Source organism: Labrus mixtus, chromosome 10 (assembly GCF_963584025.1).
Source record: "Labrus mixtus chromosome 10, fLabMix1.1, whole genome shotgun sequence".
NCBI classification, from domain to species: domain Eukaryota; kingdom Metazoa; phylum Chordata; class Actinopteri; order Labriformes; family Labridae; genus Labrus; species Labrus mixtus.
This window is the reverse complement of record NC_083621.1, coordinates 8444802-8471722: the sequence shown is the minus strand read 5'-3', so window position 1 is coordinate 8471722 and position 26921 is coordinate 8444802. Positions and strand designations below refer to the sequence as shown.

The window sequence follows — 26921 nt, the reverse complement described above, 5'->3', positions numbered from 1 at the left end:
ACTGTTCTGATTACAACATTCATTTGAGAGCTGTCTAACAGTTCATGTGAATGGTAGTGGAACTGGCTTTCTGCATATTGTTTAGATAAATCACATCACCACCACCTCTCCTCCTCTCCCCGCACACTCCCCCTTCCCCTCCCAGTCCCAGAGGCCATCGACGCCTACGTCAACGCGTCAAAGACGGTGCTGAGGCAGGGGGAGCCGCTGACTGTAAACTGCACGGTGCAGGGAGTGGAGCTGGTGTTCTTTTCCTGGGAGATCCCCAACGGAGAGGTGAGTAGGAGTGAAGCAGAACAAGAACTTTTGTTAAGCTTTCCCTCTGTGATCACTCTCTGGCCTGTTTGACCAGGCAAAATCACATCAAGATGTAGAGACACTCCTCAGATTTTATCCCCCTGTGAAAAAGCTCTAAAACATGAGGTTTTTGGTAATAATCAGTTTTGCAAGGCTTCCTTTTTGAATCATTATAAAGACAACTTATCACCCCAGAGAAGTCATTTTTATCCCTGAATAAGTAGACTTAAGGTGGCTGCTTAAGTGATGCTAAAATGTCTTATCCTCATCTTTTAACTCTCTTTCTTCAAGGACAATGAGGTGGCGCCACTGACAGACGTGTTGTCCGCTATGAACATGCGCTCCTGCCTGATCTTCCCTCAGGCCACAGTGACCCACAGTGGAAACTACGTCTGCCATGTTCACGAGGGTGTCCAAGACCAGACGGCCTCTGCCAGCATCAACATCACTGTGCTGGGTTAGAGTAACACACAGACACACCCACACATACACACACCCACACACACAAACCAAACTAAAACAAACTGATGCTGGACAGGTTATTATGGTGTTTCGCTAACGGAGAGAAGGATTGCTTATTATGTAAACCTTCAGGTGAGAGAGGTGCTTCTTTTTTAAGGAAATGAAGATGACCTCTATTTATTTCTGTTCATAGTGTGAAATAAACCATAGTCATGGTGGGGATGCCTTTAAAAACAAAGCTTTCAAACAGGAGGTATAGCAACTTTATATTTAGACTTTTGGAAATAAACTCCAGGTGCACATGAAGTGCTTTCAGCCTTGATTTTAACCATAAACCTACATTAAAGTGAACATGTCATCCTGCAGACAGCAGCTTTAGAGCCAATAACAGCAGGGTTCATGATACTTTCATTTTTTTGTCTTTATTCCTTCGGACCGTCACTGGATGCCTTTAGGTCGGCACATGCTTATTCTGTCTGCATTGAGGTGTGTTATGTTTATAAAACCCTTAAATAACTTGAACCGCTGTGCTTCATGGAGACAAGGACAGTTTGGTGTTTTTTCTTTGGCCATCTCAGTGGAAAAGACAGATACTGTCGGAGCACAGAAGGGCAACAACCAACACTGCCTCCCATCCTGTGCATCTTAACTCTTTAAACACTTCAATAGTTTAACAATAACTTAATCATTTTTTAAAATTAGAATACTTGTTTTAAGAGACCTGATAAATCAGTGGATTATTGCTTCACTCTCACAGCTTTAAATTATAACAGAATTTTTGAACGCAGCTGTTTTCCAATGTCTGATATAAACCTTTACTGGTCAGCATTAAATTGCATTAAGGCAAAGTTACTTTTAAGAAAGTGTAACTTTTGGAATCTATAGAGCAAAGTATAAACCTCAAGAGTTAGTGGAGAACAGAACAGAGCTGAAGGAGTGAAGATTTTAGAAAGAATCACAACCCTGGAAACATATTCTTATATAATGCGTAATTAGGCAAATGTTTGTTAAGAAATAAAATATGGCAAGTTTGTGTCACATATTTTGGGTGCTCCTCCAAGGATGCAAAAAAAAAATATATATATATATATCACATTGCAAGAATAAGATTTGCTACAGGGCAACAAGCAAGATTCAGTGTATAATAACATCGTTTATTACATTTTTTAATAATGTTTTTTTTATACATGTTGTGCAGAAGATAAAGTGAATTAAAAATTAATTTTGTTCCTGATGACCTACTTTTCTTTCCACAGAGCGAGGCTTTGTGGATTTGAGGCCTGCTCAGAAACAAAATACTTCAGCCAAACTCCAGGAGAACGTGGAGCTGAGAGTCGAGATCGAGGCCTACCCTCCCCCTGAGGTCCGCTGGAGCAAAGACGGCGCCACCATCAAGGGTGACAAAACCATCACAACCAGACAGGAGCATGAGATCAGGTGAAACATCCAGCCTGACTCCTCAGCGGACCTTTGAAATGTAAAAAAATACCTTACCAAAAAGCAAGTGATCACCTTTTATGAGTAGTTGAATTAAACACTCACTCTGACAGTCTGTTAGGGTGACAGCCTCCGGAGGCGTCAGGCTCTTATCTGTCGTCAACAGATAAGACCTCTGCAAATAGAAACAGAATACTCTCTAGAGGGCAGCAATCCATCATTCATCACACGGTGACCACAAACACAAGATTCCTGTCACAACTCACTAACGACTTGAAGAAAACTGCTAAACAATGTGTTCGTTGAAGGGTTGTTACAAAAACTTGCCCCGAAAATCAAAAATAAGTCAAAAATACCAGGTTTGAATGAAAATGCAGAACACAAAGAAAAGTGCAAAACAACAAAAAGACCAATGTACCTTACAGCAAGTCAGCAAATTATTAACAAAAAAGGTTCATATAGGCTATTATATTAATAAAAAATAGTAATATGACAACTGAAACGATAAGGGAAACCCTAAACCTCATTCATGATAAAAGACATTAAACAAATGAAGAAATGTGGTCTTAATTCACTCTCGTCATTTGTAGTAAAGGCTAACCAGTCATTAGCAGGCTGTGTTATTATTCTATTTATCTTGGAGGTCAGGGGAGCTTTCTATTAACTTAACCCTCTAATCATAAAATAGATTACTTCTCTCTCACACTGATGAATTTCTTACACAACAGACCTAAAATTGAAAAAGCCCTTGTTTCCTGTCATACATATCCCCATGAACCCCCTGGAAACAAATCAAGATATTGGTTAAAAACCATCACATGCAGTGGAAAAACATCCCCACATCTGAATGGTTCATCTTGCAAAGGGAAAGAAAGAGAGCATGATTCATGACGGCTAGGATTAACAGGGTGATATATGCAGCCTGTCGAAAGTCTTGTGCTTGGTAAAATAGATCTTATCAAGACTTTGGCTCTCTACCAATCATTTCACAGCGTTCAAATCAATCAAGTCTCTCCAGGGAAATGTGGCAGCTCGTACATTCTGAAGGAAAAAAATAGTGTGTAGCAGTTTTACATTTCTCACATGATTCTTTTTCCTCAGGTATGTCACTGTTCTCACCTTGGTGAGGGTGAGGACTGAGCAGAAGGGCCTCTACACAGCCCATGTTACAAATGGGGATGACACAAAGGAAGTGACCTTTGACCTGGAGGTCAGGGGTAAGATTCTGTTTTGGAAAACTTTGGTGTTCTTAGTTCTTAATCAGCAGTTCTTAATGTTGAGGCTTAGACAGTGTCAAAGTCCCGTTTTGCACGAGGAAAATTGAGAACAGACTTTGTTTTTATCCATGTGAGTGTTGATGTATGACTTCTGGACTCCCTGTGTGTAGTTCCATCTCAGATTAAAGACCTGACAGACCATCACCTCCCTGGGAAGAAACACTTGGTGACTTGTGTCGCTGAGGGGGTCCCAACCCCGAGCATACAGTGGTACAGCTGTGACAGCATGCTCAAGTAAGTCACACCACCAATGTCACACTGTGAACACTAGGGGGCTGAAGATACACAAAAATGTAGTCAACATTCAAACTCATTGCATCTGCTTTTTGCCTTCTTTTATTAATCCACCTGCTGATTTCATGTTCTTCTGCAGGTGTAACAACCAAACAGCAGCGTGGCAGCCGCTTAAACCACAGCCTGAGCTGCTGAGCATCCGGACTAATGTAAGCTACAGCCAGACTCGTAAAACCAGCCAGGTGAAGAGCCAGCTGACCTTCCACAAGCCGCAGCAGGTCACAGTACGCTGTGAGACCAGCAACCAGGCTGGACTCATCGACAGAAGAGACGTCAAACTGGTGTCCAGCAGTAAGCATTATTCAAAGTTATGATTAAAGCTTCACTCAGAGGAAGTTTCCACAAGGAAATGGCAGTACACCTGTTTATTGTTAATCAATCAACCATTCAATCAATATTTATTTGTATATCGCCAATTCACAACAAATGCTATCTCGAGACACTTCACAAAAAGAGCAGGTCTAGACCGTACTCTTTGTTATATTTTATACTATATTAGAATTATATTATTTACAAAACCACAAAATGTATCCACCATGAGCACAGCACTAAGCAACATTTAGCAAAGTTACATTGGCGAGGAAAAACTTCCTTTAAGGGGCAGGAACCTCGAGCAGAAGCAGACTCATGTTGAACAGCCATCTGCTGAGGCTCGGTTGGGTTTGGAAAATGGGATAGAGAGCGATGGATAGAGACAAACAGCAGCAACAACATCAATGAATAAGACAGAGTTATAGCTACAATGTTAGTAATAATGGCAAAAGAATGTGTGGTATTAGCATTAACAGCTAATATAATAATCTATTGATCAGTCTAATATTAACGTTAGAAACTGTGATGTAGATGAAAATGGGGGAACTGATTATGTTAATTATAGACGTTGAAGTTGAGCAAGAAATTTGATTAGAAATTATATATAATAACAATGTATATAATAATGAGTCTAAAGCAATTTAGCTGAACAAAAACATGGTGGTCTAACAAAAACAGAGAATTTAAGTTTGAAAAGTTTATATTTCAGAGACACTGTCCACAGTAACGCCCATCTGTACTTAAGGTTTATACATTATAACATTAATCATGATTATTTTCAAGTCATTCCTAACATGTTGATGCTGTGAAGTTTCATGGTATACATTTCTTATTAAATGTTCTTTGTTGGAATGTATCTTCATCCTGGTTAATGCTGTGTGTCTTTTTTATCTTGTTGCAGCGCTGTTCTCCCAGGTGGCAGTGTTGGCTGCTGTTCTAGCCTTAGTGGTCATCATTATCATGTCCATCATCATCCTCATCGCTGTATGGAGGAAGGTAGAAAAAGCTCCTTAAAACAAGTTGTGTGCAAACACAAGTCCAGTAAACTAAATGTTCAGAAGAAAGCTTTTTGAGTTGAATATTTAATGAAATTGTATTCCTCTGCTTTTAGAAGCCTCGCTATGAGATCAGATGGAAGGTGATAGAGTCTGTGAGCCAGGACGGTCATGAGTACATCTATGTCGACCCCATCCACCTGCCCTATGACCTTGCCTGGGAAATGTCTCGAGACAACCTGGTGCTGGGTGAGTCCTCGGGGCGAAAACAGACATGTGATGTTTTTGAATGTTTACACATTAAATGCAAATACTTCCTTATAATTTAAAATACTGGAATATAAATTACACAAAGCTACAGTGGGGTCTTAGAAAATACTATAAAGCAATTCATCATCTGATATTTAATTAGACAACATAAAGAGTAACTGATAAAAAATAGAAACAGAAATGCATATAAGCGTAGATAAAAAATGTGTTGTATAAGTTTTTATTAAACTTGTATTCGTTGAATACAAAAACATTCAAAGCAAGCATTTATCATAATGAATAAACAAAGTAAACCAAATTCAAACTTGGATTGAAATACATTTAATTATTTTGTTTAATTTGATCAACTTTATTTATTTACTTGTAGAAAACAGTTAATACTAAAAAATGAAAATAGTGTAAAAGGAGTGTATCACTAGTTATTATCAAACCAGATGTTTACTCAGTGGTGTGAGTGTGTTTCTCTGACCAAACAAACAAACAAACAAACGAGTATGTAGCACTCGGTTAGTTCAGAGCTGTGGGTTGTTTTGGTAGCTTTGGTCGTCAGGGTGTACTTGAGGTTAGAATACTGAGTGAGGTTTGTTAAACTTGTCTGCTTGGCCCAAATCCAACCTCCCTTTAAAGCTCCTTTGTATTTGAAGGCTGTTTTTTTGTAGTCAGCTGTTCCTAAAAAACTTCCCGAGCCCACAAACGCTTACAATGGTTAAAAGGAGATTCCACCATCCAGGAGAAAAAAAAAAGAATTCATATTTTAATGAACAGAGAGGTCCTCCTTTCCTTCTCAGCTCCGCCATGTGTTGCATTCACAATGTGTCCCACACTGAGCCTTTCTTTGTGTTTCAGGTCGCACACTTGGATCAGGAGCTTTTGGCAGGGTGGTTGAGGCAACTGCGTACGGTCTCGCTCATTCCCAGTCCAGCACAAAAGTGGCCGTCAAGATGTTAAAATGTAAGTCACACAATTTGACAACACAGTAGAAAGCCATGTGCATACATACGAGATCCCTGCATAGATGTTTCTGTCACACCAGAGCACCATATTCCTTTAAGCATAGAGGGAGATGCTGCCTGCTGAGCTTTAGTTTGGTTGCGAGCCTGGTGCGAGTTTCAACAAATAGGACAAAGAGTGTTTTGGCAAGGACTCAGCTGTCCTGATCTCAGTATGTTAAGTCCTCCTGTTCTCATACCTTTCCCTTCCTCGCTCTCTCTTCTCGTCATCCAGCTACAGCCAGGAGGAGCGAGACTCAGGCCCTGATGTCAGAGCTAAAGATCATGAGTCACCTAGGCCCTCACCTCAACATTGTAAACCTGCTGGGAGCTTGCACCAAACACGGTGAGGATCACAGAGAGCACCAGGATAACGAAGATCCACTTATTACCGTCCAGTTTGTTTACAAATTAACAGTACATGATTGGTTGGCCTGTTTTTTCTCGGTAGCTGGCCTGGTGGCCGACTTAGCACACGAACAGACTTATTTGTTCCATGTTTTGTTCTCTTAGTCTCTTTTCTTTATCTGTGAAACATGTTTTCCATTTTAAATATCCTCAAAAAAGGAACTTACACAGGGCCTATCAGTGTCCTTTTTAGGAAGGAATTTTCCAACCACCCGCTTAAGTTCACCTTCAGTCAATCTAAATATTACACAAGTTCAGTTAAATATGAAATTACTAAAGGCATATGAATCCACTTCACTTTTAACAGGATTTTACTAAAGTTTTCTCTAAGTTAGGTATTTTTCACTTGCCTAGAAAAAAATAAAATTTATTTTAAGCCAAGTCAAGTCTATAAGAGCTAAAACTTATTAAAAAAAGTGTTCTTTAAATTAAGATAAAATAAACCTTTATTCATCCCACAATAGAGACATGTCAGTGCTACAAAAATCAAAATAGTTGAGGAGCCAAAAACAGAGCTGCAGTTGTAACACATGTAGCATTCTGATTAATTTACAGAAGTTGTAGGTGTTGGTGTTTAAAAAAAAAAAAAAAAACATGTCGATTATAATGTGTAAGTGTAGCAGCTTTCAAATGTCTGTTTTTATAGGACCATCAGTGCTTTATATATTTGTTGTTCAGTCAGACTTCTTCGACCTGATTGATTGAAAACCACTTTCATATTTAAAAAATGCTAATATGAAGAGTTCATGATGAAACTAGGTTCACATATTATTTGAATGTAGATTGGCCTTATTCTATCTGGACTGTATGTATAAATGGTAAAAGAAGAGAAGAAGACAGGGATCATTAGAGAGAGAGAGGTAAAACACACACTGATAACTTTTAGCTCTGATTCTAATCAATTCCTGTCCCTGACAATTCACAAGTCTGCTTTCATTTTGTTATTTAAATGATGTCTTAAAGTAAAAGCAGTTATAACGTAACATTTAAATAATTTAAATGTTAGAAATATACTTGAACAGCTTACTTTCATCATATCATATAATTGACGAGTTTATAAAACTATCAACACATGATGATCAATTCATATTGCAGCAACATGTCCGATGTGTCCTTAGGCAAGAAACTTAACCCCGAATTGCTCCCGCTGCTTCATCTGTGGCGTACATCTGCGTATGAATGGGATTTACTCCGATGGTCACTTTGCATAGCAACCACTGGCATCAGTGTGTGAATGGGTGTGAATGAGTTAGTGGAGACCTGCGGTGTAAAAGCGCTTTGAGTAGTCAGAAGACTAGAGAAGTGCTATATAAGCTCAAGTCCATTTACCATTGATCATATTTTAATACTGTCATTTCTTAGTATATATTTACTTCCTCCAGCTTAATTATACTTTAAAGTGTTCACCTGTGTTGCTTGAAAAGTTGTGCCATTCTTTTTTTAATTTGATTTTTTTCCCACCAATCAGGGCCTCTGTTTCTGGTGACTGAGTACTGCCGCTATGGTGACCTTGTGGACTACTTGCATAGGAACAAGCACACCCTCTTGCAGTACTACGCTGAGAAGAACCAAGATGACGGTTGCCTCATCTCTAGAGGAAGTACGCCGCTCAGCCAGAGGAAAGGGTGAGACTAAGCAAAAAGTGTGGACAAATCTCCTGCCAAAGGCTGCATAAAGGAGCATTTTGTAAAGTGTGTGTAGGGTTCTTTTTTATATATATATATCTCTACCAGAAGATAGCCACAGCCATCGTTTTTTAATTCACACATTAAGTTTCATAAGATGAAGAACCATGAATAAATATGGAATTAGGTCAGTTAAGCACATTTTCATGCTCCATGTGTCCCTGCAGCTATGTGTCATTCGGAAGCGAGAGTGATGGAGGTTACATGGACATGAGCAAAGACGAGCCCTCGCTCTACGTGCCCATGCAAGAGCACATAGACTCCATCAAGTATGCAGACATCCAGCCCTCTCCATATGAGTCTCCCTACCAGCAGGACATCTATCAGGAACAAGGTCTGCTATTAGCCGTGTGTGTGTCTTTAGCAATCAGTGTGCACACTCTCTTGAGGATTGAAAATAATTCATTTCCCAACATTGTAAATGCAGAATTCAGCACACTGAACACAGGAAACAAAGAAGCAGGAGATGCACATGATGTATTTATGTGTGAAAAGCACTATCTTCAATCAGCGATCTTAAAAAAAAGTGCAGCTCATGAACAGATGAGTTGTTTAAGACTCAGAAAGAAAGTCATTAGTGCAGTTTGTTTTTTGGTCACAGAGTGTAGAGAATGTACAGACACACAGCACATAAAGGCCATGCCACTACAACCCATGCAGTCACAGGACTTTCATGGGAGTTCCCCTCAAAAAACGGACAACAAAGTCTTCATTTTTTCAGATAGCCCTCACCTTCTCTTCTTCTTGTATTCATTGTCTTACACGTTCATTCTTGTCCAGGTGGCAACAGACTGGACCTGGTGATCAGTGACTCTGCCATCCTCACAAACGACGACCTGTTGGGCTTCAGCTACCAAGTGGCAAAGGGGATGGAGTTCCTTGCCTCCAAAAACGTAGGATATTATGAATATTGTTCCATTATATGTATCTGGTGGATTTTCACATTTAAATTTAAAGAAGCAATTCGACATATTTTTGGGGATTTCAGAAATATGATAACTCAATTAAGAGATTTAGAAAAGAAGATTGATGACACTTTATGTGACTGTATGTTTAGTATGGATTTACAGCAAGTAGTTAGTGCTTACGGAATACCAACGGGGGGCACTGGTGGTCTAGTGGTTAGTTCCTGCACCCCACGTACAGTACAGAGGCTGTAGCCCTCGAAGCGGGCAGCCGAAGTTTGAATCCAACCTGTGGCTCTTTTCCTGCATGCCATTTCCCATTTTCTCTCTCTCCCAGATTTCCAACTCTATCCACTGTCCGGACTCTCTAATAAAGGCATGAAAAGCACAAAAAAAGTTAGCTGGTTATAACAGCTAGCCACACTCTGTGTGAAAATTACAAGGAAATAGCAATTAGCACGTTAAGTTTTCTAATTTTTAAAAAAAGTTTTTTTTTTTTTTTTTAGTAACCATAACTTCCATTTTATTCCACCACAGTGTGTTCATCGGGATCTTGCTGCCAGGAATGTGTTGATCTGTGAGGGCAAACTGGTGAAGATCTGTGACTTCGGCTTGGCCAGAGACATTATGCATGACTCCAACTACATCTCTAAAGGCAGCGTGAGTGGAGGAGTGGAGTGCACACGTCGAGAATGAAAAAAAGACTTGAAGCACTAACGAGTGACCCATGTTCAGTTTTTGAAGATATCTGGCATCTGTTTCTTTTCTGTTTAAAAGCACTTACAGAAAGTTGCTTTGGAAAAGATTAAATGCAGGAATTGAAATAAATTTAATTAACCAGAATTATATTTTCTCTAGCATATTGACATCCTGCAAAATAGAAATATTGGTCCATCTGTAATTGTAGCACTTAACTGTAAAACCATCTCTTTACTTTAGACTTCTAATCATTCAAAATACCTCTTTACTTTCTCACATGAAGGTTTTTTCTTTCTTTCATTCAGACCTTTCTGCCTCTGAAGTGGATGGCCCCAGAGAGTATTTTCCATAATTTGTACACCACACTCAGTGATGTGTGGTCATACGGCATTCTTCTTTGGGAGATTTTCACACTGGGTGAGTCCAAACACACACACACATTCACACATGAACACTAATTAGAAAATATGAGAGACTGATTCTTTTTCATTGTCTATAAATATAACACTGCAGCTTACTAATTCAACATCTCTGAAGTCAAATTCTGTTCAACTCTAAAGACATAATGTAGGTTTCTTCTTGGCCTTATTGGTATTAATATGTTCATGTAAAGCTTAGGCAAATTTCAGATTCCATGTCTAACACACATACTGGTTTGTTTGGAAATTAGGTCTAAATACAGTTAGTCACAGTCAAGCACTGGAATCAGTATTTCCATGCTCATGGTATCTTAAGTGTTTTTTAAAGGCCTCTCCCACGATTTTTTGAAAACTACCATGAATACAAAAGAGACACTTCATTGCACATTCTGCATAAGCCTTAGTGGTGAAAACAAACTCACAATCCTGCCTCTTAAGCTTATCTGTGCTCTCCTGCTTCATTTTGACATTCATTGGACTTTCAGATCCATTTTTCCCTGACCTGGGTCGAAATAGTGATTGAAAATGCTAAATAATAAAATCCCATAATCAGTTAGAACTCTTCTCTTCGGAAAACTCTCAAATGTATTTCATTCTTCAAATATCTTTCAGTTGAAGACGATACATCTGTGCTTATGAATTCAGGTGTGTGGTATATCTTGACTACAATTAGATTATTTTTTTTATGTTTCCTGTGCGTGGCTTCTGATATCTACAGGAGGAACCCCCTACCCTGATCTACCCATGAATGAGTTGTTCTACAGCGCTTTGAAGAGAGGCTATCGGATGGCAAAACCCGCCCACGCCTCTGATGAAGTGTGAGTAAATCTTTCCCATTAATGCACGTTTAGCATGTAAAAAAAAAAAAGTACATGATGTATCCATTGAATGTGTTTGATGTTTCAGTTATGAGATCATGAAGAAGTGCTGGGATGAGAAGTTCGAGAAGAGGCCTGAGTTCTCCTTTCTGGTGCACACTGTGGGGAACATGCTGACAGACAGCTATAAAAAGGTACTTCATTTTTTACACAACACTACTCACAGCTAGTCTTCAAATGTTTCTGTATTTAGGTTAGACTGTTTACCAATTCTTTTATCAGTCAATCCATTCCCTCACAGTCAGACTATCTTCCCCCCTGGTGGCTGGTAGATGTCTGAAACTAAGTACAGTTTCTCAGGCCCTTTTTTAAAAGTACATTACATTACTTTTCATCTTACTGTACAACACAATGCTTCTAACACATCTGTGTATGTAACAAAATATACTGTTATGTATATAACTCTCTGATTTCTCTGAACTTTTGTATGCTGCAGTTTAAAAAAAAAAAGAAGGAAATTATGACATTAACTCAGATTGGAAAAAAATGTTTTAACATGTAACCCCCTTATCTTTCTTGGTATAACTAAAATCACAAAGTAAATGGCTTTCAGAAATATCTGTAGAAGTTTGCACAGGGCCCTGCATGTTTGAACTGTACGTAAGTGATGAATTGTGCAGGTCTGTACTGGTCAGAAGAAACTAAATAATAACAGAGGCACCGTTTACCAGTTAGAATTCTCATTTGGTCTTCAAGTAGGCAGAAATGAACCCATTTTGTGAGCTGTGATGTTGTGTATTTTTTGCTCACCATCTCATATCCACCCTCTGGAGCCTCACACTTACAAACAGTGAGTTCATTTATTTTGAAGTGCTTAAAAAAATCGAACTCTTGTCTCCCCGTCAACAGAGATACAACCAAGTCAATGACAACTTCTTGAAGAGTAACCACCCAGCAGTGGCCCGCACCAAACCCAGACTCTCCTCCCCCTTTCCCATTGCCAACCCAGCGTTTGGCTCCCCATCTCCTGTCACCCTCTTGTTCCCTCCGGACCCCTACAACCAGAGTTCGATCCCCGGAGAATTCAGACAAGAGGCAGACACACAGGAAGTCATTACTTCATACAACGAGTACATCATTCCCATCCCGGACCCAAAACCAGACGACGTTTTCACCGACATCCCGTCCGAAAGCCCTGCAAGGTACTGAGCTGCAGAGAAAAAAAATGCTTCACATGTGTACCAAATGCTAAGGATGAGGATGTGTTTGCTTAACTGGAGCAGTGTTTTTTTCCACCACACACCCACTCATCCAGATGTGGAGCTGAGACAATAGCTGCATTATGGAGGTGGAATATGGAGACATGTTTTTACAGCATATAAAAATATGCAGCCAAGCAAACTTTGCTTTACTCGCAAAATAAAGTTTGGAACATAAAAAAATCAACCAATCAAACTAGTTTCCTCTCATAGCGTCTTATTGTTTTAGTCTTATAGGACTTGGCATTCAGTTTGCGAACTGGGCAGATTCCATCTTTGTGTTTTGAATTGATGCAGTGGGGCGGTTCTTTTGCTTTGACCTGGATCATAGACTTTACCTTTAACTTTGTGCTTTAGGTTTAAGCTCATTGGTCTTCTGACACAGAAGCACTGTTGGTCCAGATCTACAGACTAATGTTGGCAATATCTCATGGACACATCAGGCTGCATCCCATCATCATCACCAAATCAAAGTTGAAAGTCTAAAATTAACTACATGTGTCAACTAATGACAAGATTATTCACCTCTCATCAACAATAATTCATCAATTAGTAACAGATTAACAGCAGATTGATGAGCGACCATTTTGATAATAAATAATGCCTTGTGGTTGTTGGATGTCAGTGTCACAACCATAAATCTGAACATAGTGTGACCTGCTGCCTCTCATTCGGATTTAGTTCCACTTTTTTTTTTTTAAACTTGTGCGTTTTCTGCTTTCCTGCCCTCAGCTCTGTGGCTCTGGAGGAGGAGGAGACGGACTCCATGTCACAGGACACGGCCGAGACTCTTCCAGAGGAGGACCGGCTGGAGGAGACCAGCGAGAGAGACGCTCTGCTGGGTGCCTCAGGGACGCCTGAAGTAGAAGACAGCTTCCTGTAGCCACATGTAAGAACGCTGAGAAAACAGAGCTTCTGTCTGGGGATTTTTTTTAATATTTTTTTTTTTTTTTTTTAAACATGCCGGAAAAAGGGAACATGACTAAACGACAATGTAGCAAAAAGAAATGAGACTGAGAAGGCGATCGTTGTGCGTCCACTAAGCATCAGTTTTTGTATTACACGTAGTGCCTCTGAAGACTACAAAATGGTTTGAATAATGAGCCTGATGTTTTCATTTATTGATCGGAAGCCTAACACACCTTAAATACGGTACTCTCTTTACCAATGTTCTTGTAGAATCAGTTTACAGTAAGAAATGATGCATTCACTGTAGCCAAGGATTAACGTGGCCTTATGAAGTTCAGCCATATGTTCCCCTTTTGGCCTTTTATGTCTGCAGCAAGTTTAGATTTCTTAGAAAAGCAGGCTTTTGTTTTTGTTTTTGTTTATGACCATCAGTGTATTAGTTTTGTAAACTAAGTGATTTATATGAGTAACAATCTGACCAGTTTCCATATTAGTAAGAATCAGTAACATGATGACGTTATCATTAGGTAAACATCTTTAGCATCTGTCCTTGCCTTAAGTACGACCAACATGTGTATTGACTGTTTAAAATCTTTTTGTAAATAATTCTTTCCAGAACATGAGACACAGACTGACTCTACATGCACTGTTTGACCATAAGGAATACTCTAATGAAGGTTACATTCGCTGCAGTGTCACTACTTTTCCAGGTCTTTTTCTGAGAGAAATATATGATACGTGTGTTTGTCCTCTGTGAATTTTGAATACGTGTTTGATGTGGATCTATATCGTAGTTCTGTGCCAGACTTGCACTTTATTTAGGAATATGATTTCAACTAACCTTTTGACTAAAATGTGTGACTGTTACGACAAATCAGTTTGTCCGACGACAGGTGACTCAGTCAAAGGAAAAAGAATCAACACAGCATATCACTGCCTTATGTCACAAGACGGCACACATGAGTGCCTCTGTGTAAAGAATGACAGATTCTTTGTCCTGCAGCTAATGTTTCATGCTGATACGAAGTGCTCGAAGAAACCCAGACAGCCATGTGTTCATATAAAATACAATGCTTTTTGTCATTGCACTTCGAGTCATTGTACAACCTTTATTTACACAGTGTATTCATTCTTTTAGTCCACCATTTAAAACAGCACATTGTATTTTTCTGTAGCGATTTAAATGCACAAGATCACTGCTCCACAAGCTATGGTACCAAAGCTCTTCTTTGTAATGTTTACAAATGTATTTTTTTATATGTGCCATTATAAATATATATATGTTGTACATGTGACAATAAAGGTGTCATAGATCTGTTGTAAGTGTTAGTCTTTTGTCAACCATGGGATGAAAGGGGCCCTACTCTTCTCCTTTTTTTAAATGTGTTTTCAGAGAAAGTGCTTAAACTAATGAAAAAAGTAATTCTGTTTCAAGATAATTCCTTGTGGCCTCTTTAATAAAAAAAGAACAATTTCTGTCATTAATATTCAGCGATGTCTTGCTCTTAGCTAACCCTAACCCATAACTTACGGGAAGAGGATACAACTACCCCGATGACTTTTTTCACTCTCCTATCTGTGCCTATCTTTCTCTGATTCCTGAGTCAGTTTGTAAAAGAGCCCTTTGATGCTGCCTCCCTCTCCCACAAACCCATGCTCCCCTTGTTAGAAAAGCCTCGCAGCTATGGTTCAACAGAGATGGAGGTGATTAGTCTCACCTCAATAGATGTCTCGGGAGAATTGTGCCGTTCTATGGCAAATTGGCACTGGCTCATTAATTTGTTGAGCGTGATATGCTGATCCGCCTCCTCACACACACACACACACACACACACACACATACATACACACACGCAGTTCACTCCACCCTCCACCACTTGCTGTCTGAATGATTTTATGTTTGCTGTGTGACTTCTGTTGTGAAGAAGAGGCTGCAAACAAGCAGAAGGGAGAAGAAGGGCTGAGGCTCACAAAAAGGGAAGAAGGGACTCTTGTGTCCTCTCTGGACGCTGGAAACATCAAACCTGGGGAAGTTATCCAACACCCCATTTTAACTGAAGACTTCTGCGCGTGAGTTCATTTGAAATCAATGACTGATGCTACCATTATCTCATAATTAAGCAGCATCATATGGTGCTGTGATTTTAAAAATATATATATATATTTTCTGCTGTTTCGTAATTTAAATGTACAAATAGATTACTCAAATAGGAGCAAACAGTCAAATCTGCTGTGACCATTCAGAAAAGAGAAGTTATGAGGGCTGATGAGTAACAGCCAAACTTAGTTTTCTCATTTTTCTCTCCAATGCCACAGATCAAAAGAAGCTTTTTTTTTTTCTTTGCACACCTGAACACCAACATTCAAACTTTCAGTGTGGAGTTGATCCAGGATGCAGTCCTACCTCGCTCTGCTGCTGGGGATTGTGGCTTCGGCTGCTTCAGGTAAGGTTCCAAAACTGTGTTAAGGGTTTCTTCATTTACTTGTCTTTTCATGGCAACTGTTGGTTTGAATTTACAATCCTTATCTAGAATAAAATAATGCAAGTAATGATGACTTCTTTTGTTTCCATGCTGATTTAAAAGATCTATTGTCTCATTAGTAAGAAAAGAACTTGAAAAGGTTGAATAAGTCAATTTTTTTGCAATTCAAGAGATATTTTTAAATGTATTTATCTGCACAACAGCTGACCTGCTATTTCACTCAAACATGACTTGTATGACGCTCGAGGGATTTCATTGCACATTTCATGTCACGATCTCGTGGACAGTGCAGAGGACTTGACGCTGACCGTGCCTTCGCCTAAAATGTGACACTCTATTGTGTCTGATCAGCAGGACAATCTGCAGCATCATGAGTTGTTTTGGGGGCTTGTTCTTGTCATGCTTTTATTTATTTTTTCACCATTTTGAATTGGCTCTGAACAAAACATATATGAGTATCGCCTTTTGGGCTGTTTTTGCATTTGAGAACATAAAGGCGTCTGTTGTTTGGGTTAATTTTGGCTGAGTGGATTAGTTTTGCTTTCTGCTAGATTACTGTCTGAGGTGTATTTGGGGTCATTTTGAGGTTGGATGAATAGTTCATTCAGATCAACGGAGATTTTCGGGGAAACAAACATGTTTACACCAGCAATCAGGAGGCTCAGATTGATTTCAAACTTTTAACTTTCATTCTCAGTCTCTCCCTGTTGACTTGTCAGCTGCGAGGAAAAGAAAAGTGCTGATCATTGAATCTCAGTTCTGCTTCAAGCCTCAAATCACCCTGTCAAAACGTCTGAACGAAAAACCTTTCTAATCATTACCAGAAGTGTAAACTCCACTTTTTACGAGAGAGGGCTTGGTTAACAGAAAAGGCACGTTCAGGCCCTGCAGTTTCAGTTATTTTTGCAAAAGTAGTCCACCCCATTACAAGATGAAATTATTTGTGCAGTTGAAACTTCCAAATCCACATCTAAGTCATCAAAGAGAGCTTTGTTCTTTATCCCTAAATCTTTCTTCTACGCTCCTTGAGGGTGATAATCTGCTTCAAGCAGTGTCGCTTTTATAGATGAATTAAATATGTTTCTCCCTCTTCCATGCGTACATCTTTGATGTGCCTCTTATTTCTAGTCTTTGGTTGAAAAAAGTTGAAATGCTACAATTACAGATGAGAGACTTAGCATTTTAACAGTTTAATCTTTAAACTTTATATCTCCAGTCTTAATTTAGGAACATTGTAAATAAAAAAAAGCAAAAGTGAGGAAGATTAAGATGTTTATGAGTCGCCATGTTTTCCATCTATTCCCTAAATAATATACTTTTTTTCAAAGAAATCAGAATCTGAAACAAAGTCTTCAGTTATCAAGGAGAAAAAACACAGAAATAACAACTACATCTAGTCCCTCTGCACCTTTAAGAAAAAGCTAAAGACCCAGCTCTTTCATGAATACCTACTAACTTAATGATGATGGTCTCGATATCATTGATGATGATGATGATGGTTGTCACGATTGATTTTGTTTGATAACGACGACTTATAAGATGGTTTCTATACTGATTAGAGCTCTCAAGAACTGCAGTCAATGTTGTGCTCTGCCTCTGGTCACTTCCTGTCAGCACCTGTGTGTCCAATCAGACTCAAAGCTGATCGTTTGCTCTTACTGACATTGTTCCCTTTGTCTAGATCCTTGCTTGTGTTGTACTTACTCTCTGATGTACGTCGCTTTGGATAAAAGCGTCTGCTAAGTGAATTGTAGAATTGTAGTTGAATTGATTTGTTTCCACAATCTTTATGTGCTTCCAATAAAGTCATTCATGAAACTGTATTTGTATACCTTTTTATCAGAATGGAGGCGTCCCGTGATCAAGCTCAACTCTAAAGTGGTGGGCAGCTCTGAGGTGGTCATCCGACCTGGGATCCCTTTAGACTTGAGGTGTGAGGGTGATGGACCTGTGAACTGGCAGACCAGGCTCGCTAAACACAGACGCTTTGTTTCCAAGGGCAACGGGAAAGTCCGCACTTTAAAAGTGGAGCGTCCCACTGCAGAATTTACTGGAACATACAAGTGTTTTTACACTGCTGGATCACAGCAGCATGAACTGACCTCCTCAGTACATGTGTATGTAAAAGGTGAGCTAAGAGGGTCTTTGCATTCTCGGCAAACATGCTTTGATTGGTCATTGACCAAATTTTTCAGGATTGTTTTTTGAATTTCTTTAATTTAAATGTCATAAAAGTCCCTCTTCCTCTGATCTATTAACATATTCATGTATTTACCAGATCCAAACCGTGTGTTCTGGACTAGCAGCACAACCCTGCGTGTGGTAAGAAAGGAAGGTGAAGACTACCTGCTGCCATGCCTGCTGACTGACCCAGCAGCAACGGACCTTGGCCTCCGCATGGACAATGGCACCACCGTGCCTCCAGGGATGAACTTCACAGTTTTTCGGCACCGTGGTATTCTCATCCACAGCCTGCACCCCAGCTTCAACGCTGACTATGTGTGCACAGCCAAGGTTAACGGGTTGGAGAGAACCTCCAGGGCCTTCTCCATCAACGTCATTCAGAGTGAGACGCCTTGACTGAAAAGAATGATTACCAAAGCTGTGATTGAACATTTCTGATACCCATTTCTGATTATTTGATTACTTTAGAGCTTCGTTTCCCTCCGTATGTCTTCCTTGAGACGGATGAGTATGTGCGCATAGTTGGGGAGGAATTAAAGATCCGCTGCACGACACACAACCCAAACTTCAACTACAATGTCACCTGGAAATACACCACCAACATGGTCAGTATGAGGCAGTTTTGGAGTTTTCTTGATTGTGGTAGTAGTGACAATTTAAACTGAGATGATATTTCATCTTTTGGGTTCAGAAGCCAACGGTAGAGGAGAGGGTACGCTCCAGTGGAGAAAATCGTCTGGACATTCAGAGCATTTTTACCATCACTTCTGTGGACCTTAAAGACACAGGAAACATTTCCTGCATTGGAACCAATGAAGCAGGTGTGAACAGTTCAACCACGTACCTGCTGGTTGTAGGTAAGCCGAAGAAAACGCTGTTGCCATGTCTTATACTGGTTTGCCTTGACTGGTCTGCTGAACACAAACTGTTTTGATTCTTCTCACCAGACAAGCCTTACATCCGGCTGCTGCCCCAGCTTTCCCCCAAACTGGCACACCAGGGTCTTTCAGTCGAGGTGAACGAAGGAGAAGATCTGGAGCTCACTGTTCTCATTGAAGCGTACCCCCAAATCACAGAGCACCAATGGCACACCCCAACATCTCCCAACACGCCCACGCAGGAGCACAAACTCATCAGATACAACAACAGGTACACACAAAAGACCAGGGAGAGTGTTTCCAATAAAAAAAAGTGGTTGCCAATTATTCTTTCTAATTACTCCAAGATGTCAACATGGTTTTTTTTTTTACCAAATCCAACAACAACAATTGAGTTTACTACCGGAAGGGGAAGCTACTCGGGTTAGAAATGTGCTGTGAAGGCATCTTGGTTGAATTTGACAGGGAACTTCAAGGTCATTCTATTTTCATGGTCAAGAAACCCTTGAGAATGTTGTTCTCCTTTTTGACTTGTTGACATAACAAAGGTCCACGGTTGTGGATTGGAAAAGTCTGAACACTCACCACAGAATTAGTCATTTCAGATCCTGCAGACGTTCCTCTTTTTCTCATTTTAAAATCATTTTGGGTGGTTTTTTTTTTTTTTGGTTTTTTTTTTTTTAGATATCATGCTACCCTGCAGCTGAAGAGAATGAATGCACAGGAGCAGGGACAGTACACCTTCTTTGCCAGGAGCAACTTGGCCAATGCATCCATCACATTCCAGGTCCAAATGTATCGTAAGTGACTTATTGTAAACACAATCAAATCAGTTCACATTATTCATGGTGTGGGGCAAAAGACAGTTCTCTCAGGTGAGACAGAAATAAGAGTTTACTTAAAAATCTGATCATTTCTTTGGGTGTTTCTTTTTCTTAATTTCCTCCTCACTGGCAGAGAGGCCTGTTGCTGTTGTGAGATGGGAAAATATTACTACACTCACATGCACCTCTTTTGGTTATCCTGCTCCCAGAATCATCTGGTACCAGTGTTTTGGGATACGACCAACGTAAGTGGAAAAAAAATAGTCATTTAAGTTGGTGTGTAACTCTGCAAATTGATACCATTTAGCAGAAAGTTTACTCCACAACATGAGCAAAACAATTTTTTATCATTGTCCCCCTGGACCTCTGTCTGAGTGTTTTTCTGCTTCACTGAAACAGGTGCAATGAAAACACATCAGGGCTGCAGTTGGCGACCCATCTCCAGGCGCCCACTGTGGAGGTCCAGAGGGAGGAGTACGGGGCTGTGGAGGTGGAAAGCGTCCTCACCGTAGGACCGTCCACCCGCAGGATGACTGTCGAGTGTGTGGCCTTCAACCTCGTTGGCGTCAGCAGCGACACTTTTGCCATGGATGTTTCCGGTTAGTGATAATTCGTCTTCATTTGTTGTTTTCCAGACTGTGACCGCAGGTACTAGACTTCTACTTACACTCTGTGTACAGTCACATGTGGAGCTCGAACCAAATCGAATGTCTGATTTGTGCGATTATTGTTGTCATAGTCAGATGATCCCTTTGTTTCCATTGTTATCTGTGAAGTGCAGTTGAACATTTCATAAACATCCAACAAGGGACATTAGAAATCATCAGCTTGTGTGACATACTTTTAATTCATTCATAATATAACTGATCTTTTCTGACCATGCAGACAAACTTTTCACTTCAACCTTGACTGGAGCAGCAGGGATTCTTGCCATCCTGCTTGTGCTGCTGGTTTTTCTGTTTTACAAATACAAGCAGGTAAGGTGTACTATATTTCTATAGTAACTCCAAAACACTTGTTGTCTAGAAGTTGCCTAGCTTGTAAAATACTGTAAACTAACCTAACCGCGCCTATTTCTAACATTTTTTATCCCCAGAAACCCAGGTATGAGATCCGCTGGAAGATCATCGAGGCAAGAGATGGCAACAACTACACCTTCATTGACCCCACTCAGCTGCCGTACAATGAGAAGTGGGAGTTCCCAAGAGACAAGCTGAAGCTAGGTTAGCATCATTTTATCCTAAAGTTACTATATTGCTCTTTGTCTCTCATTTTGAAGTCAGTTGTGGTGATTTTCTACTCCGGTGTTAAAGAAAAGTGAGTATAAACATAGTAGAATAAGAAAAAGGATTAAAAAAAAAAAAGAGATACTGGAAAATAGGTCTGACTATGACTAACAGACCTTGATATACTCAAAATGCCTTTTTTTTCCCACCAGGAAAGATCCTTGGGGCAGGAGCTTTTGGAAAGGTTGTTGAGGCCACGGCATATGGTCTCGGAGAGGAGGACAACGTGATGCGTGTAGCAGTGAAAATGTTAAAAGGTGAGACCTTAGATTTAACAGAAGGACCCTTGTTGACATGAACAAATCAGAATGACAAGCCAATCTGAAAAATGTTCCAGATTTGGTGAAAAATGTATCTGATTAAGATATTTGAAGCTGCCCTATAGTGACATCCTAAAACACTATTTCACATAATCAGACAGGATGATAACATGATGACAATCTGCATTTCGTGTTCCTGCAGCGAGCGCCCACTCCGACGAGAGGGAGGCTCTTATGTCCGAACTGAAGATCCTGAGCCACCTTGGACACCATAAGAACATTGTCAATCTGCTGGGAGCCTGCACCTATGGAGGTCAGACAGCATCCTCTGTTCTGTATCATGTACGATAAAGTCAAACCATTGTTTTGTTTGTGACAGCTCGTTCAGGTCGTGGACTATGTGCGTACTTCACGTCTATGAAAAGTTGGTAACATGATATTCTTCCTCATCAGGACCAGTGCTTGTGATCACGGAGTACTGCAGCCTTGGTGACCTCCTGAACTTTCTGCGCCAGAAGGGAGAAACCTTTGTGAACTTTGTAATGAACATCCCTGACATCACAGAGAACTCAAATGACTATAAGAACATCTGCACACAGAAACCGTTCATAAGAAGGTACTTTAACATAACATGCGCTGTAAGAAAAAAAAAAAACATCAGTCAGCTATTTGTTTCTGCAGACAATTAAATGTTTCTCTCTTTTCATCATCCAAAAGTGACAGTGGGATCTCCAGTACATCCTCAAGCAGCTACTTGGAGATGAGACCCAGCTACCCAACCAATGTGGAATCATCTCGAGGTGAAATTACAGCATGCAGTTATTATACAGCTTTATTTAAAACAATTGCAAGAGTGTGTTTATTTATGACCATTTGTTTTTTTGCCTGATTTTGTGCTCAGGCTCCTTATGTGAGGAGACTGCTGACTGGCCTCTGGACATTGATGACTTGCTGAGGTTTTCCTTTCAAGTGGCTCAGGGACTTGACTTCCTGGCAGCCAAGAACGTGAGTGATTTTAAGAACTGCAAAGTTTTTAATGTGCAAATATTTAAAAAAAAAAACAGAAATAACTACTGGAACAATTTACAGCAGCGGCTATGTGATGCCTAGAAAGTGGGGAATACCCAGACAACAAACAGAAGGTTGACCAAATTTGCATGAAAATTCATTGCTATTTGTAGATTATGATGAATGAAGGGTGTGAAATCTTTCATGTGTGGGGCTATGTGGGGAGTTTCCCCCCTTACATTCTTCAAAATGATTTGAAGTTTGATCATCTTCATTGACGTTAAATACACGGCATTCAGTGACCTTGATGTCTTACTCTCTTTTATTAGGCGAGACTATACCGTGTTAAATTGTGTGTGTGGGTCTGTGATTGTGTGTGCGCGTGTGCGCAGTGTATTCACAGAGACGTAGCTGCCAGGAATGTCCTCTTGACCGACGGCAGAGTGGCCAAGATTTGTGACTTTGGCCTGGCACGAGACATAATGAATGACTCCAACTACGTCGTGAAGGGCAATGTAAGCCCTCAAACAAATTATTTGAAACATTTACTTCATTTTAACCAATTCATTATCCAACAAATATTGTTTGTGTTATTCCATTTTGTGTGTGAAGGCCCGTCTGCCAGTGAAGTGGATGGCTCCAGAGAGTATCTTTGAGTGTGTTTACACCGTCCAGAGTGACGTCTGGTCCTATGGCATCCTCCTATGGGAGATCTTCTCTTTAGGTTCAAACACATTTATACATATCATACACACATTTGTCATGATAGTTCTGCTTAAATAACAGCATAAAATATATATCCTACATTAGGCAAGAGCCCCTACCCCAGCATCGCTGTGGACTCCAGGTTCTACAAGATGGTGAAGCGAGGCTACCAGATGTCCCAACCAGACTTTGCCCCACAAGAGATGTAAGCTCCATCCTTCGGCAACATTACGTTTTAAGAAAGATGGATCCTTATTGCCTTCTCCTCACATTTTAAAGCTTGATTTTGTTCAGCTTATGCTAATGATCTAATCTTATGCTAATGTCACCTGACTCTCAGTTGAGTTTTATGGGAGTATCAAGTGACTCTCAGCTGTGCTTTTACAAGTGAGTCAATGGTAATAATGGACTTTTTATCAGCCTGTAAAATGTTTGTACTCAATTTATTAGGAACAGAGATGTTTTCTTCCTACCTGCTGCTAACATGTAGTGACAACTACTAACATTAATCCTGATATTAGCTTTAACAATGACTGATCTATAAAAGAAAGTTGACTTCAATATTGCACATTTCACATGGCATGCTTCCCAAATGTTCATTATGACTGAACAAAGATCCCCTTTTTCTTGACCAGTCGTTTGCCCTATCCACCATCTGAGGTAACCCTCATAAAGAACTTTCACCATCCCTAGATTCTTGCTTTGGGTTTCCTCTAACCCCAAAGTAAAAAAAACAAACAAATACATTAAACCCAAACTCCAAGTTAATAGAGCCACTGAAATGAGAAAATTAAGACTTTTTATCTCAGTATCATATAGTAGTATAGTAGTATTAAAGGCACCTTACTGTACATCTTTGAATCCTCACCACACAGAATAACTCTTCTGTGGAGACGGAGGGGACTGAATCTGAGTCAGGGACCTAATCATCTGTTGTTCTGCTGTGAGTCAGGCCTCAGTTCTGCCTGTTAGCCACATGATCTCAAAGCCAGGAAGCCATGTAACTGCTATTTCACGGCAGCGAAATCGAACTGGAGGGGCAGGGGATCTTATGAACGAGTCCCTTGTGAACTTACGTCAGTGCCTCCATAGGCCTCTTCTTATTGATCTAATTCAACTTTATACAGTTCCTTGACATTTAACCATAAAGTTTGAACCTCGGGGACACAGTTCGGCATGTACGTAAGTCCCTTCATCGATTCTTTCCTATTTGTTGGAAACTAAAACTGATCTGTATTTTTTTTTTTTTGTTTCAGTTACATGATCATGAAAATGTGCTGGAATCTGGAGCCCACAGATCGTCCTACATTTAGCAAGATCACACAGATGATAGAAAGACTACTTGGGGACCAACCAGAGCAGGAACGGGTGAGTCAGTAGAAGCAAAGTTCAGTAACGCTAGTCAGTCTTTACCAAAACTGTCTATGGGACAACACATGACACTCCAGCCAAAATGCTTTGGGGAGAAACCCTCCCCCAAAGTGACAGCAGACATATCTTTGCTGTCAGACTAATTAAATGGATTAGACTTTGAGATAGGCCCTATGTTCCCTGAGGAGGATTTTTTTTCAAACACTACCATTTCCGAAAAACTTCCTTTATCTTACAAAAGATGAGCAGAATGTGATGTTTTAGATGCTAGTTCTGTTATCAAACCATGGTGTCTTGATGGAGCCTTTGGCTTTCTTGGATCATGGCTGACAATCCTAATGATCCTTTCCACAGCTAATCTACCAGAATGTGCAGCAGCAGGTCACGGAGGGTGAAGTGTGTGACGAGCCCAAGTGCTGCGACGGCCCCTGTGACCAATCTTGTGACCACGAGGAAGAGGAGCAGCCTCTGATGAAGACCAACAACTACCAGTTCTGTTGAAGGCCCTCAGCCACAGACCAATCAGCCAACCAATCACTTATCAGCAAGTATCAGGAAAGTTGGGATGTAGCCCTAGCTCGCCGTCAGAGCGCCACAGCTCCTTTTAACTTCCAGACAGTCGCAGAGAGAGTCGCCCTCAGCTATTTTTTGCCTGTCGTGCCTGCTCGCCAGACAGACAAGTAGCTGCAGCAAGCATGTGACTCGCTTCTGTGCAGACCATGACTAGAAATTGCCACATCTAACTGCAGACATGAAAGGAGGAAACATGTCAACAAACCCCACAAGCATCCAAAGTTTTACCTTATCCTCATGGACTGTTTGTCACTCCTTCTTTTGTGTATTTATTGTATAATCTGTTCATCTAAAGGAGGATGTGTTTGTCCCTTTACCTGAGAGGGTTTTTATTATATATATATATATTTTACATTATTTTCCTATTTTTAATACTGCCTCACAAGAGTGGATGTTTTGTTTCTTGTGGAGATTCAGTCATTTTGTCAGCAGGTTCCCTTCTTTTTCACCATTTTCTTGCATGTACAGTTTCTCGGAAAAAAGCAGTCACAGACACTGGATCCAAACCCACGAGACACTTTTCTGGCTCTAGACAAGTTAGGTTTTATTCTCTCGTCACCTTAATTGAACATTCAGACAGTGCGAGTGTTGTCTTCTGTTTGAAACATGCTAACTGGACCGTGGAGAAGGCAAAGAATGACCATGTTGTTTTCCTCTCTGTGCTTTGGTCATAGCCATTTCTCTTGTGACACAATTACAGCAGCTGTCAGTTGGTGGATACATGTGATTGTTTCATTTCCATCTAATTAAGCAGTCTTCTGTGATGTTGCGATCAGGGAATACAACTGAACTGAGCAGGGAATCTGTTGTGGATCAGACGAACAATGTGAAAGTAAATCCTCTCATTTCCTTTGGGGTTAGATACGTTTAAGGGTGTACAGAATGCCTCAGTGATGTCTCTATATAGCAGTCAGCTTACACTGCCAACTGTATGAAGACTTTAGAAAAACATATAAGCTATTTGAGATACAGGCCGCTAATTTGTGTGATAATCGGCATTTAAAATGTGCTTGCATTTCAATGAAACAAAAGACAGATGTCTAATAATGTACATATCTCGTCATGTAAATCCAGAATTACCTTTATTTTCGCATATATGTTGTAGAGTTTAGTATTGCATCAATATTTCATGTATCAGTCGTGTTTTGTGTGTGCAAATAAGTCAATTCATGAAAAAAAGCTACCAATAAAATGACTTAAAAGCTGAAGGTGAAGGTTTGCCACTGGAGCTCAAGACATGTAATGTTCATACTAGACTGTGACTTGGTGAGAGGAGCTTCTTCTACAAGGTTTGTGGAAGTTCACCGTGCTGATAGAAACTGTCCGGCAGGCAAGTTCTTCTCTGCTCACTTCCTGTTTTCCACTGGACGATGTCCAATCTGCATTTCCTTTGGAACATTTCCCACGTTAAATGTCAACATTGCACAACTCTGAAATCTAAGTAGGGAAGTATTTGTCCCATCACTGAGACTACTTTCAGTCTGCATGCTCTGTCTTCTTTTTGTGGTTTCAGCTTAAATTGTATCTCCTTTTCTTTTCAAAAACGACTTTTGTTGTGACTCTGTGAGGTGCCAGACTCTCTGAGGTACATTTTGCAAACGGTCTAGTGTTTTGTTGACCACCAGAAAGTACCATGGTAATGACTTTGATGAATCCTCATCCTCCTCTGCCTATTCTACTTTTATCTTCGGCAGCTCAGTGTTAAAATTGTGTTTCAGAGACGGAATTATCTCTGACCCTCTTTGCAAAGACGATGCCTTTTAGAGTTTAAAGATCTTAATAGAAACAGATCAATCACATTCCTACACTGTGTGTTGATGTTCCTCTACAATACGCTTTTTTCTTGGTTTTAATATAAAACATTATTCTGTGCTCAGTTGCACTTCTATAAAAATGAGTTGAACAGTGCTCTAT

General features: G+C 40.1%; 2 protein-coding genes across 3 annotated transcripts in view; both read left to right on the top strand.

Annotated features, from left to right (window-relative positions):
• The window catches only part of pdgfrb (platelet-derived growth factor receptor, beta polypeptide), a 28154-nt gene extending 13401 nt beyond the window's left edge, over positions 1–14753 (top strand). For both annotated transcript variants that reach the window (XM_061047914.1, XM_061047913.1), the window contains exons 5-23: positions 146–276; positions 589–754; positions 2016–2196; positions 3298–3413; positions 3584–3707; positions 3847–4058; positions 4981–5075; positions 5191–5323; positions 6191–6295; positions 6569–6679; positions 8210–8366; positions 8594–8760; positions 9207–9319; positions 9869–9991; positions 10336–10447; positions 11168–11267; positions 11356–11461; positions 12177–12469; positions 13259–14753. In XM_061047914.1, the coding sequence (XP_060903897.1) occupies positions 146–276; positions 589–754; positions 2016–2196; positions 3298–3413; positions 3584–3707; positions 3847–4058; positions 4981–5075; positions 5191–5323; positions 6191–6295; positions 6569–6679; positions 8210–8366; positions 8594–8760; positions 9207–9319; positions 9869–9991; positions 10336–10447; positions 11168–11267; positions 11356–11461; positions 12177–12469; positions 13259–13409 (2696 nt within the window). In that variant the 3' untranslated portion in view covers positions 13410–14753. The remainder of the gene's footprint in view (positions 1–145; positions 277–588; positions 755–2015; positions 2197–3297; positions 3414–3583; positions 3708–3846; positions 4059–4980; positions 5076–5190; positions 5324–6190; positions 6296–6568; positions 6680–8209; positions 8367–8593; positions 8761–9206; positions 9320–9868; positions 9992–10335; positions 10448–11167; positions 11268–11355; positions 11462–12176; positions 12470–13258) is intronic.
• A 558-nt stretch (positions 14754–15311) lies between these two features.
• LOC132981828 (macrophage colony-stimulating factor 1 receptor 1-like) lies at positions 15312–26215 on the top strand. Its single transcript, XM_061047915.1, has 22 exons — positions 15312–15505; positions 15752–15879; positions 17762–18046; positions 18197–18484; positions 18571–18707; positions 18794–18959; positions 19050–19251; positions 19665–19780; positions 19938–20049; positions 20204–20403; positions 20690–20781; positions 20901–21027; positions 21243–21347; positions 21553–21663; positions 21804–21966; positions 22068–22150; positions 22252–22355; positions 22751–22873; positions 22971–23082; positions 23169–23268; positions 24320–24431; positions 24789–26215. Exons 2-22 carry the CDS (start codon positions 15828–15830, stop codon positions 24933–24935), a joined length of 2937 nt encoding a protein of 978 aa, XP_060903898.1. The 5' UTR covers positions 15312–15505; positions 15752–15827; the 3' UTR covers positions 24936–26215.
• Positions 26216–26921: the final 706 nt, after the last annotated feature.